The following is a 13,893-nucleotide window of genomic DNA, read 5'->3' as shown; positions in this document are numbered from 1 at the left end:
AGTCAACAACCAACCAACCTTTCATAGTTATGATAATCCACTTACCAAATAAGGCCCTCGTTCCTCATAAAGTAATTAAATAATTCAAAGCGAACAACAAGATATCAGGGAGCATGCTAGCTAAAGCCACTTTACGAGGCTGGTTGACCTTTCGGAGAAGATGATCGATGATTTGTGGAAATTAATTAATTGACCAGAGATGTTATATAAGTCGTCGAGTACTCTTTTTAGATTGGCACAAGCTAATGTAGTAGCTTTGCAAAATAGTAGGCTATCATCCGCAAAAAGGAGACGGGAAATATTAGCAGTTCTCGGAAGGAGTTTAAAGCCAATGCCTGAATTGGGGACTTGGATTTGGATAGTCAATATCCTTATTAGCACTTCCATGCAGATAATGAACAGGTAGGGCGATAGGGGATCACCCTAACAAAGGCCCTGGGGGGCGGAACCAGGGTGAAGGTTGGCCATTAACTTTGATTGAGTATGAAACATTTGTGACACATTCTTTTATCCATGAGATCCATATGGTGGGAAAACCAAAAGCACGAAGAGTTTCCCAAAGGAAATCCCATTCAATTATGTCATAAGCTTTCTCCACGTCTAATTTTAGTGCACACCAACCAATCTTATTGTAAGATTTATGGAATGTATTAAGAGCTTCTTGAGCTATTAGGAGATTATCATGAATAGAGCGATCTTGAGTAAAAGTATTTTGTAGGGGGCTTATTTCTTTTTGCAAAATTGGTCGTAGACGATTAACCAAAATTTTTGATATTGCTTTATAAATAGTGTTGATTAGTCTAATCGGACGGAAATGATCCGGGGTTTCGAGAACTTCTTTTTTGGGAATCAGAGTATGATTTAGTGAAGGAGGGAGTTTCCCATGGACGAAGAAGCTTTATATAGCAGTGATTACTTCTCTTTGTATGATGAGCCAGTAAGCTTGGTAGAATTTTGCACCAAAGCCATCGGAGCCTGGGGATTTTAACGGATTAATGTCAAAGATAGAAATTTGATTTCTTCGAAAGAGACTGGAGCAAGGAGTTTATCGAAGTCTTGTTGGATACGAAAGGGTTGATAAAGTTCAGATCTATCTGTCTATTTACGTGAGAAGATTTGAATTGTTTCTTAAAATAATCTGAAAGAAGAGCAGTAAGATCATCATGAGAGTCATTCCATTGGCCAAGATTATTTTTTAATCTGAAAATAGTCAAGTGGGCCATTGTTTTCTTCATTCTATCATGGAAGAACCTAGAGTTGCGATCCCCCTGGGTGAGCCAAGTTTTCTTTGCATTATGACCCCAAGTTATTTGGTTTAAAAGTAGTAGTTTTTCTCTCTGCAAAATGAGACGATTAATATTTTTAGTTAGGATTTGATTATATGGTTGTAGCCATAGTTTCTGTTGTATTTCTTTTATTTTTTCGTCATTGTGGAGTAGTTTATTTGACGTGTGCTTGTATTTTATTTTAGCCCAAGATTTAAGTTCAATTTTTAATCTAATTAAGCTTTTGCTGAATACGATAGAAACGTGAGCCTGTAATTGGAACATTCCCATTTTTATTAACAATATTATGCAAGTCATTGTCTATCGTCCAAAAATTTTGGAATCGGAAAGGAGGCGGTTTGGTGATTTCCCCTCATTGGTGGAGAAAATGAGGGGTGCATGGTCAGAAACTGTGAAGTTGCTATAGAAAATAATGTTATTGTTGAAGCAGTCGAAGAAACTTTTACGACATATGGTCCTGTCTAAACGTTCGTAAATGACCTTGTTGTTATGGTTGCCTCTCCACGAAAAGGCTTGTTGTAAACAGGGAATGTCTATTGCTTGAGAATTAGTCAAGAGGAGGGGGAGTCGGTAAAGTTGGTTATGTTTCAGAGGGCATTCGCCTACTTTGTCGTTGGAAGAGAGCATCTCACTAAAATCCCCAAGCATAAGCCAGGAAAAAGGAAGAGTAGTAACGTAGCTATTCAAATAAGTCCATAACATATCCTTTTCAATATTATTAGTCGGGCAATATGTGCCCAAGACTGAATCCATTTTATTATGTGGCTTATAGAGAACGTCGAGATGAACCAAACGATCATTAGAGTAATAATTCTGAACTGTAATATCGGAGTTAGATTTAAGTTTATATCTTAAGTACCACCACCAACAACACTATAGCAAAATAAAATAGTTTAAAGTTACATGAAATCAGTTAGACTTACTAACAGATTAGATTTGATTTGACAAAATAAACTTTAACAGTCTAATTTTAATTTGATGTGTGGTGGTTTACATAGTTTGTCAAACCTCTACACAACATGTCCCAGCATAATTATCCCATTTATGTCAAAAGGTTTATGACTTCTGGGAGGCCATTAATCATGAAAAACTAGGGGACAAGAAGTATCATAATTCATAACTCTATAAAGTATATAATAATTCTATTTTATTTTTCACTACCTCCTAAAAGCAAAAAGTGAGACCCAGTACCAAGCATTCATCCTCTACTCATGCTGTAACCGAATAAAAAGTGAAATCAATCATTCCTTACAACTTTTCTTCCTAGAGCCAAGCATAAAATTGCAGCCTGCAGAGTAAGTGAGCCATCCACTATGAAAAAGAGGGGGCAGTTTACGCTAAGACCGTGACAGTATTATACACCATAAAGACAAATGGAGTTGGATCTTGTAGTAGATAAAACTCAAGTATTCTAATCAACTGATTTTCACTAATCTGAACTTATTCGTAATTATATTTAGAGCTTATTGAAATTTCACTGAACTTTTTGTTATAAAAAGTTGAACACTACCTATTAGTCAAAGACTAGGCTGCATTACTAGTTGACATGATTGTAAAAGCACTGCAAGAACAATATGGTAAACAGTTTTTTGATACCCAGCCACTAAGCCAAATCGACACTAAGTTGCTAATATACTGGTTTTAAAAGGATATAACTGTAGTGAAACATCGATAATATGCCAACTCAAATACAAGAAAACTAAGAAGAAAAAGAAAAAAAAAGGGGGGGTGGACATTCATACAAGATGGCATCGACAATAAAAGATAAAAAACCAGCACCAAAATCATACTCCCTGATTTGACATTCCTAGAGATCTACATTCCTCATTTTCAGAGTTTGAGCAGTTCCAACTTCTCTACAGCTTCGGAATCCTGGGTTTCTTCTACAGAAGCCATCTTTGTACCCGAGTCTCTTGGCTCCATTGGTGATGATGACTCAACCTTTTTAACTGGTGGTGCAGCAAAAACAGGAATAGCCTGTCTAATACACACAGATGGTGCAGTTCGAGTGGGGAAAGCCCTGGTCACCGAAGGGCCCATGTTGGCTAGGGGAAGAGGTTTCACAACTGGCTCAGTTTTTTTAGATTCTTGAGATTCCTTTCCAGTTGAGAATTCAACTGCTTCTACTTCATCTGAAGCTTTATTTGACTCCAGATGTTTAACAGTTGACAGGTCTTCCTTTGGCAATGGCGGAGGAGCAGAGAAAACGGGGACACTTTGCCTAATGCATACTGGTGGCGCAATCCGCACAGGTGGAGCTGTCCTCATAACTGGAGGAGCTGGAGCTGATGATCGGGGAACAGGTGGTGCGGAGTAGCACGGGATGGCATTCCTAATAGTAACTGGTGGTGCAATACCATGGCATGGTGCTCGCACATGCCGCATAGGAATGTATGGAGGTGCCCCCAGACCTGGGAACCGCTGAGACTGACTTCCTCGGGATTCTGGAATTTGAGAATGGGATGAGGAGACCGAATTATCAGACCCTACATATGACAGGGGCCGTACTCGAGGTAGTGTCTTCTTTGGGCAGATAAGTGGAAGAATCTTCGACGCAGTCACTGGACGACGTTGAGGGCTCGATGGTCTTGGATTCTGGATGGGGAATGTTTGTGGAAATGGCAAAGGTTTACTAGATGCAGTTGTCATCCTCTCCCTCAATCGGTACCTCAACAATGCTCGGGCTATTGTCACCTGCTCAAGCTCGTCAGTATTCTCTTGCTCGGAAGACGAGCTCCCAGATTGGTGTGCCACTGTTCAAACAACACAAGATTAATACTTCAATGCTTATAATAAAGAGGAATTTTTGTCATATTGTAACGGAGAGTCTGGTTTTATGAAACCAGTAATGGCACCGATAGGAAAAAGAAATCATTATTCTAGTAGTGTGTGACAAGGTCACTATGCAGCAGTGTGAAAGAAAATGTTTTAGATCTAATGTCTCATAGCAAATTGAACTTAAAGCACTTACATTGTTTTAGAGATTGCCAAGAAGCCAAAGCTGCATTCTTCTCTGCCTGTTTTTTATTTTTGGCCGGCTCCCCTGTGAATATGATCCCGGCAAGTTCTACTTTACCAGTAAATACTGGCTGGTGTCCTAGGCCTGATCTGTAAGTTGTGTAATGAGGCAATGGGGCTCCAACTCTCTGTGAAATCTCTTGTAGAAGGTTTTTGTAAACCCCAGTTTCATCCTGAAATTTCAAAAAGGAAAAAAAAAACCCATCAACGGGTAAATCAGTTTCACAACCCCAAATAATATTAATAATAGAAGCAATCAAGCTTAAAGAATTAATCTTCAATGGCTTTTAACAAAAAGTTCAAATAAGCCACAGACGCATGAGGGGCAGGAAGGGAAAATTGTAACAAGGCAGAAAAAGTAATTATCAGCTATACAAGTGAGCCAACACAAGCTACGGAGCACACTACTCAGTTATCACCAAATTCTACACAAGCATACTAGCACGATTATCTAATAAAAGCTATTTTCAGAAATCTACAAGTATCACAAATAAAGGCTACTGAAAATTATGACTTGGAAAATAAGCCCATTTCTTTGTGTAAGAACAAGATAGCTTTATGTCACCCGAACTGTAGTTTACTCTGAGTAAGCATGTCAAATTCTCAAAACTTTGACACTCCATTTGGGGCCAAAATCATGACAATTTTGATAAAATTACCTAGTCGAACACTTGGAGATGTACCTGAGTCTGAACACATAGGAGGGTTCTAAATTGATATTTTAGCAATACTTACAAACAGATTACAGTTTAACCTCAGATAACATGACAGAGCTTTGGAATATTGACCCCATAATTTTCCTGTACCCAAGTAAATGATAGACTAGGTTGAGGACCATCAAAGTAACTTCGGACAAGTATCTAAATCCTGAGAGAGCTTCATCTATCATCAAGTCTGAAGCTTCAGCTACTACAATTCTTTCTTTTTCAGCTTATACATAAGATGATTGTACAAGTAGAAAAGCAGATGAACTGTCATCCCTTAGTGATACAATGACAATAATCTAATGCACAAGGCTCCACCCACAATGTGCGTGTAAACAGCTTCTCCCCAGCGTGATTGCAGAGATTGCTTCAATTAGGAGTTACTGAACCCCAAGCAATAAGCAAAAGGGAGAAAGAGCAGCTTGCCACTTCACCTACTACAGAATGTAAGAGAACTAAACTACATATTGAGCAAGTAGCAAGGAAGGGTTCCACAAAACTACACGAATATGTGACTTCATATATAGAGATGAGATGCTTCAGGCAATCCATGAAAAATTAGTACGTACTGCCTTCTACTCACCAAAGGCATCCATGATACCACTGTTTTTTAGCTGGAATATTTTCAAATGAATTCCATAATTCAAAAACAATTAATCCCAGTCATATAAATTTTGTGGCTGAACACATAAACATTATATACATGAAGCTGAACTTTTATATTATCATCCACACAATGTGATCCCCTCAAATATGGAGCATGTCAAATTAGCCAGAGGCAGGCAGTTTTAACAAATAAGCTCTGTTAGCATTTCATCACGGCTGCTAATCCTCCATAAGTGCCAGCAATTGAGCAGTGATCAAATGGAAAATTAGACAGCAAGAGCAAGAATCACAAAACTAGCCAACCACCTAATGCAACTCCAGCATAAAAAAAAAAAAAAAAAAAAAACTTACGACAGTAAAATTCTTAAAGATAAGTGATCAAGTAATCATACTTTTCAAAATCAAAGTTGGAGAATAAAATCTAGTTCAATGAACCATATAGAATTCCTCAACTTCAACTTCTCATAAGACCCAATATAAATTTAAGCCTTTACTATTAACTTTTATTGTTTGCACTCCATCATAAATTTTATACTTTCAATTCAAACTGTGTTTTACTAACCAAAAAAATTACCAGATTTAGCACATGAGTAAATAAAAGGTTGATCAAGGTATAGCCAAAACAAGTAAAAAGAAAATTAGAACTAATAAATACTCCTCTTACACCCCCCCCCCCACCCCCACCCGCTATCTGTAATTTTAAATACAAAACCAACCTGAAATTAATATTCCCAAATTAATTTGTCCTCTCCACAATTGACTAATTAAAAAATTCAAGAAAACCCCAAGTAAGATACAGAATTTGATCAACCTATCGAAACAAAATCTAAGTATACATATAAAATACTCCTCCAATTATACCCATTCTAAAAATAAAGCTAAATTCATGAAAGAAGAATTGATGAGCCCAAATCAGAGAGCAAAAGGGCATTCTAGTAAATTTAAAAAGTGGATGTCAACTAGCTTAGTTGGTTAAAGTCTCGAGAAATGGTACTGAGATCAAATCCCGTCTACATCATTTACCCTTGCGGCTCTAAAAAAAGCAGGGATGAAGGGCATTTTAAGGGGAGAGAGAGAGAGGAGGGGGGCTGACCAGGATGCGGGCGGCGAGGGAATGAGATGGGCCACGAGAGGAGAGAGAGTTAAGGGCGACTTCGGCAGCAGCGTGTTCGGCTTGACGAAGAGTGGAGCAATATTGTGGTGACTCAAAGCTTTCGCCATTGAAGTTGACGATGGCTTTAAACCTAGGAGCATGATCCGGACCTTCTCGAATACAAGTATAGGAAGGCAAGTTGAAGCAGCTTCTTTGCGCCAGCTCTTGCAGCTGGTTTTTATACATCGTTTTTTGTGCACAAGCCGCACTACTTCCTCCACCACCACCACCACCACCACTACCACTACCACCTCCACCTCCACCTCCACCTTTATTAATGAGATCGAGGAATTTTGAAGAGGGTTTTGTTTCTTTAGGGTTTTGGAAATGGAGGAGAGAGAAAGTTGGGGAGGAAGGGAGTTGGGGTTGGGTGGGGGGAAGAGGAGGGAAAAAGGGGGTTTGTTGGGTAGTGATTAGTGAAGTGGTGGTGTGTGGGGTTTGTTTGGGAGAGGATGTGAGAGTGAGGAGAGAGAAAGTGAATTGAAGAAAAAAATGACTAAAATGACTATGACTATATGCAGAGAGAGTTATTAGGGAGAGTTGGGGGGATGGAATGGAGTCGAATTCATTAGCTTAGTCTTTCTTTTCCTTTTTCATTTTCTTTTAAAAAGCGACTAAGGTATTAAGGATGTCTTGGTTTAGTGGTTAAAACTAGTTATTAGGCCCGGGTTATATCCCGCGTAAGAAAAAATTTTATTTATTAATATTGTACTTTGATATAATGACACTAAATACAACTTGTCTAGTGGTTAAAACTTTAGTACATGAACTTGAGGTCATGGGATCAAAACTTATACTATGCAATTTCTATTTTTTTTTTATTGTACATGGATTACATGAACTAAAACTCCTAAGGGAGAGCGCCACGTGGCACCATTCCTGGTTTATGCACGCCTTTTTATATATTACTCCCTCCGTCTTTTTTTATTTGCTACATTTTGCCATTTAGGGGTGTTTCAATTTATTTGCTACATTTGCAAATATTTCCATATATAGTACATAGGTCCCACACTTTATTTACAAATTTGCCATCACTCCCTTCTTGATTTTGTAAATGTTTCCATATATAATACATAGGTCCCACAATTTACCTATTTGCTTTTTTGTTAATTCCATTTATGTCAATGGTCCCCACTCCCTCCTTGGTCTTTGTGAAAAAGTGCTTGTAGCAAATAAAAAAAGACGGAGGGAGTAGTATAGATTGAGGTGTTGTGAATAATAGGATATAGGTTCGAATCTCCCTCTCCTTTTTTATATTTTGTACTACCTTTGTGATTAACATATGTCTCGATAGATAGAATAAAGAACCTCTTATACATAAACTTTGTTTTTGTTTATTAGTATATAATTATGATCAAAGTAAAGCTTGTGAATAATGAAAAAAGTCAAACTATTGCATTCATTTTGAGTTAAATGGAACTAGTTTTAATATTTTTGTAACTATATTTTGTATCTTTCTATTTAACTAATTAACCATCTAATCCTCATATTATCTTTCCAAAAAAAAAAAAAAAAAAAAAAAAAAAAAAAAATTTAAAAAAACCCTAGCCTCCCTCTTTCTTTTTTCTCTCTAAAACCCTAGCCTCCCCTACTTCTTCTTCATCAGTTAGGGCTGCCATGGATGATTTCATCCATGGTAAGCCCCCTTTTTCCTTTTATTTTCAATTTTTAGTTTATTTTTTGTTTTGTTGAATAAATCAGTATCTCTTTATGAGATTTCTTCAAACCCTGTTATGGGGTTTTTAGTCTTTGTTGTGGAGATCTCCTTCTCCTCTATGGGATTGTGAGTGTGGTTGTTTTGTTTTTAGGTATGAGAAATTGTTCTTGTTGGTTGAAGTTCAAAACTCAACATGAAGGTATTGGAATCTCGGATGCGGTTAACATGGCTCGATCAAGAAGGCTCTTCCCAAACTATGTCAGAATGATAGACTTCCTCATCAATAGCTGTTTGATTCAGCAAATACAAGGGGGCTGCGCTGTATTGCTCGATCTGGTTCATTATAGTTTCTTCGAAGACGAATTTGATTTAACCTTGTTTAATTGTATCTTGTTTTTCTTTAATATCTATTGTAGATGCCGTTTGGCCTTCAATTAATGAAATTTCTCTTTCAAAAAAAAAAAATCTTTCCAAAAAAATTTGTTCGAAAAAATTTTATTTTAAATATACTAACTCTGTATTTTTTTTATCTTTCTCACTTAAAATCTTGACACTATTCACAACTAGAGAGAATCTTTTATACTTTTCTCAATATATAAGAAAAAAATTATAATCATGTGGGGTCTTGTTTGATTCGTCTCAGAGAATACTCTATTATTATTCAATTATTATTATTTTTACTAATATGTAATGAAAGATATTTGATGTAGAAGAAGTGTATTGACAAACGTATAAAGTTAAAATAGGAAAGATAAAAAAAATAGAGGGAGTATAAGTCAACTCAACATTACGTTGTAGCTTCATGGTTGTGCATCACTGCATCTTTCTTCTTGGATTTTCTGTCCTGCTTTTCCATTACCCTTTTCTCACCTTTTCTTTTTAGCTTTGTTTTTTAAAATCCTAACTAGTTTTTTTATCCGGACGATACATCAGGTCAGTTATATTAAACAATATAGTATTATTTTTAAATTTAATAATTTATTTTGCTACTTTTGGTATTTTTTTGTCCATTAAAAAATTGAAAAAACTTCACGTCACGACGTGATAAGTAAAAAAATTAGAAGATTTGAGTTTGAAAACAATACCTTAAAAGGAAATGTGGTAAGAGAATATGACATTAATATTCTCTTGTAAGTTACATAATAAGAGTGTTAGAGATGTATATTCTTGTTTAAGTCTTTTTAGTTAATTATAATTATTAGAAGACTTCATCATATTTTATTTGAAACATTAGACAACAAAGTCATGTGTATTGATGGTTAAGCTCTTATTTTTCTTTTCAAATGTTACGCGTTCGATACCTTACACTTACACATTTTTTTTTATAAAGTGAAGAGTACACATTGACATAAAACATTTGCATTAGAAATTTGAGGAGAGTGTCACGTGGCACATAAACTTTCTTTCGCACACCTTATAATATATTTGTATACATTTTTTTTGTTTGTTTTATTTTCGCTTCCCTTTCCCATTTATTTTAAATTGTTGCCCGTCAACACTTTGCTTTAAGGTTGTACAAAAACTCAAATGGACTCGGTGCACACTTAGTGTGCACCAGGTTGGTAAGATATTAACTTCATATAGTGAGTTCTACAGAGATATAGTGAACTTATATACAATATAGTGTATTTTATTAATGAAAAACATAATGTGAAATTATATGCAATATAATAAAGGAATTAATTAAAATGTTTTAACATACAGGAAGATCTAAGTTGCGTATTACATATCATGACACATGTTCTAACATATGAAATGATTTAGTTTATGCATGATATAGTAAGTATCTGAATGATATAATGAGTGTATGTCTGACATAGTTAGGGGTGTTCGTGGTTTGGGTTGGTGCGGTTTGGGATGTAACCCAACCCAAACCGCAAATATACGGTTTGGCATTTTCCCAACCCAAACCACACCGCACTTTTGCCCAAACCAACCCAAACCGAACCGCGCAAAACGGTTTGGTGCGGTTTGGTTTGCGGTTTAACCATTTTTTCCTCCGTGCCATTAATTTTTTAATCTAAGAGTAAAAAAAATGTTAATAAATATAAAGAGTCCAAATAAATAGGAAGTTGACTTCATAATTAAACATAAATAATAATTTATCAAAAGTGTCCAATTTATTTACCTCAAACTTATTTTTTTAGTTGCATGCCACCTTCTCAGGTGTATTTAAAAAAATTAAAATAGATAATTTTTCTATAAAAAAAAGATCATATAAGATTGCGGTTTATGGTGCGGTTTTGGTTTACAAAAATTAAAACCTAACCCAAATCGCAAACCGCGGTTTGTTTGAAATCATAACCCAAACCGCAATTTTGAAACCACAAACCAACCCAAACCGCGAAAAAACGATTTGGGTTGCGGTTTGGTGCGGTCCAAACCGCACTCTGAACAGCCCTAGACATAGTGTGTGTTTGAATGATATAGTAAAGTTCTGCATGATTTTCTGCATAATATAGTGTGTGTTTGAATGATGTAATGAGTTTATGTATGATATAGTGTGTGTCTGAATGATATAGTGAGTTTTTGTATGATATAGTGTGTGTGTTTGAATGATATAGTGAGTGTATGAATAATATAATGAGTTTCTACATGATATAGTGTGGGTATGAATGATATAGTGGGTGCTTGCATAATATAGTGGTTGTCCGCATGATATAGTGGATTGTTTAGTAATGATTACATTGTTCTGTCTGGTGCACATGTTAATGTGAACCAGTTCCACACAAGTCAGATTATTAAGGTCGATCAGGGAGATATATAATGGCCCTGTTTGGCAAATAAATTTAGAATTTACCTGTTAGAGTTTAGAGTTAGAGTTTGTTGTTAAAGTTTTTACTTTTTGTTCAGCAGATTTGACAATTTTTTTTGTAAATGTATTTGGTATAAATCAATTGATTGCTAAAAGCTTACTGTCATTTCTTTATGTGAAATGACTTTTATAGACATTTTAATATATATGTGTAGTATTGTTATCAAAGGAAAAAAAGTCATTGACATATTCTTACCTAATTCTCTAAAGAAAAAGCTCATAATATGAGCTTTTTCATTTTGAGAGTTTTTATTCCAAATCTCTCTCTAAAACTCTCTTTTACCAAACACCCCTTTTAGAGTTTTTGACTAGTCAAAACTCTAAAAGTGGTACAAAACTCTCTTTTTGCTTTAAAACTCTAATTGCCAAACACCCCCAATGTGTCAATGCTCAAGTACAAGAACCATTCTCCGGGATCTAGGTAGGCGTCATCCCATTTTCATAAGCATAATTCATCATGGTGATCCACAAGGTTTAATATTTTACCCAAAACATCATTAATTTCGTAATTGTATCATTCTGACAGAGTCCAGGTCAGATTATTTTTAAGTATTTCTTACCTTACAATTAAGTTTAATCTCATCGAAATTTGGTTGGATTTCAAATTCGATTTCATTTTGTGGATAAATTGGATCTGGTTTGGCTGATAAGATGGATAACGGGTCAGGTTAAACTCTAAGTCGTCGGATTTTCGGGTTAAACTTCAACTTCAATTGGAGTCATGTCATATTAGGTTTGATCAAATTTTATTCTGATTTTTCAAGATTAGGTTTAAATCGAGCCATATTTTGCGTTAAATACAGTGAACTTTTACATTTTTGGATTGTGTTGGTCTAAATTTAATCATTCTAAGAGCCATTTCAAGTTAGATAAGGTAAATTTTTACATTTGTGGGTTGTTTGGGTCTAAATTTGATCATTGCAAGTTATATCGGCCCTTTTTTATGCATTTTTTATTATAATATTGATTGTTTGATTATATTTATCATAATCATTATAACAATAGTATAATACTTCATCCTTTCTTTTTAAATCTACACATTATTGTACTTCAATTTGACTATTGTTATTTGTGATTCGAAAAATATATGTATATGTAGAGGAGCATCAAAAACATCACATAGGATTTTTAGGTTTATTTTTTCATATTTAAAAAAACTATTCAAACGGAAAAGAAATATATACTAAAAAAAAAATTATTTCTTTTAGAGTTTATGATAAAATATCGTTGTCAATAGGATAAGAATAACAAAATCTTATCAAATGAAACAACAATTCTCCCTATATAAAATTTTGTAGTTATATCATATAATATCACCATATTGAATCAATGAAGTTTGTTTATCTAACCAAAATTGCAACATCAAATTGATTTACAACCGCGTTCATCATATGCAATATCCCCAACATGCTACTTTGTTAATTTTCAGATTATATGAAATGGGCCTGGGTAACTCAATAAAGAGGATGAGAGTTTAGCCCACTTACAAGCCCAAAGAAATTTTATCCTAAAATCAATTGGTGATAGGAGGAGTAACTCCAAATCTTATAAAGTAATTTAGTCTCTTTTCTTTCTCCAATGTGGGACACTCACATGTGGACATCAATGGGATTCAACACTACCCTTCACATGTGAGTGTCATTAGAATTTAAAGCTAACTGGAAAGGTAATCAGAAATAATCCTCTTAGGAGCTGAAAGAGACCCATAACCTAGGCTCTTATACCATGTTAATTTTAAGATTATATGAAATGAGTTTGGGTAACCTAATAAGGAGGAGGAAAGTTTAGCCCACTTACAAGCCCAAGGAGATTCCCTCCTAATTATTCGTGGGGCTTCCCCTCCCCTTCCCTGGTTTCATTAGTTCATTGGGCTTCCCTTCCCCTTTCCCCTCCCATGTTCGAATTGTTCAGTTGCAACCTATCCCCACTCCCTGTTCGAATCTTCAGTCGACTGCCCATCCCCCTGTTGTTGGTTGGTTTTGTTTCTCGGGCATCCCCTTCCCTTCCCCCCAGTCATTGGGCTTCCCTTTCCCATTCCCCCTAGCTATGTTAGTTATAAGTTTGATAATTTTTTTCTCAGTGTGTGTGGTTAGTCATCCAATAGTTGGTATAAGTTGGTTCATCCGAGTTGCCAAGGATGTAGCTTGTTGTTGGTTCTGGCTTTTAAAATATGTTTGCCAGGAGGGATGGTGGTGTAAGGTTGTAGTAGTAAAATTTGTAGTTTCTTTGAAATGTTTGTTGAAGGAACGGATGCATCAAATGGATGAGAAGTGTGAGTATGGTGGAGGTGATGTTCGTCATTCATGGTTGGACGTTTTCATAAATCGGAGGTGCGTTCGAGAGCTCACCATGTTTAGCTCTGTCTTAGCTTGGCAACGATCTTAATGATCTTTGCCTTAAAAAAAATCAAAATATGCAAGCAGCACCCCAGTTTTATCTGGTGGATTTCAACACACCCCGTTTCTCCTACTTTTTGGAGAAACTTGAAATACTCTCTCTTTCGAGAGAGAGTCACGAGTCACTTGAGAACGTGACTATTCATAAGTTCGTTGGGATCATGAACCAAGAATCCCACACGTCAGAAGTTCGTTGCGATTGCTCATGCGGCGAGATGCGAATCTTGCCTTTGGTTGATCGTCCTCTACTTAGCCCAT

General features: G+C 35.8%; 1 protein-coding gene across 1 annotated transcript; it reads right to left on the bottom strand.

Annotated features, from left to right (window-relative positions):
• Positions 1-2,890: 2,890 nt before the first annotated feature.
• On the bottom strand, positions 2,891-7,265 carry LOC104903230 (double-stranded RNA-binding protein 2). Its single transcript, XM_010691235.4, has 3 exons — positions 6,708-7,265; positions 4,258-4,477; positions 2,891-4,039 (listed from the first exon to the last, which is right to left on the bottom strand). The coding sequence occupies exons 1-3, from the start codon at positions 6,951-6,953 to the stop codon at positions 3,117-3,119; spliced, it is 1,389 nt and encodes a 462-aa protein (XP_010689537.2). The 5' UTR covers positions 6,954-7,265; the 3' UTR covers positions 2,891-3,116.
• Between the last annotated feature and the right edge of the window lie 6,628 nt (positions 7,266-13,893).

This window comes from Beta vulgaris, chromosome 9 (assembly GCF_026745355.1).
Source record: "Beta vulgaris subsp. vulgaris cultivar EL10 chromosome 9, EL10.2, whole genome shotgun sequence".
Classification (NCBI taxonomy): Eukaryota; Viridiplantae; Streptophyta; class Magnoliopsida; order Caryophyllales; family Amaranthaceae; genus Beta; species Beta vulgaris.
Note: the sequence above shows the minus strand (reverse complement) of the source record. Positions and strands in the feature narration are given on the sequence as shown.

Coding starts and splice junctions, on each gene's coding strand:
- LOC104903230 (XM_010691235.4), bottom strand. CDS start 6,953: ATGTATAAAAACCAGCTGCAAGAGCTGGCGCAAAGAAGCTGCTTCAAC. Junction 4,478..6,707: donor CCCTCGCCGCCCGCATCCTG/GTCAGCCCCCCT, acceptor TTGAAATTTCAG/GATGAAACTGGGGTTTACAA. Junction 4,040..4,257: donor TTGGCAATCTCTAAAACAAT/GTAAGTGCTTTA, acceptor TTGTTTGAACAG/TGGCACACCAATCTGGGAGC.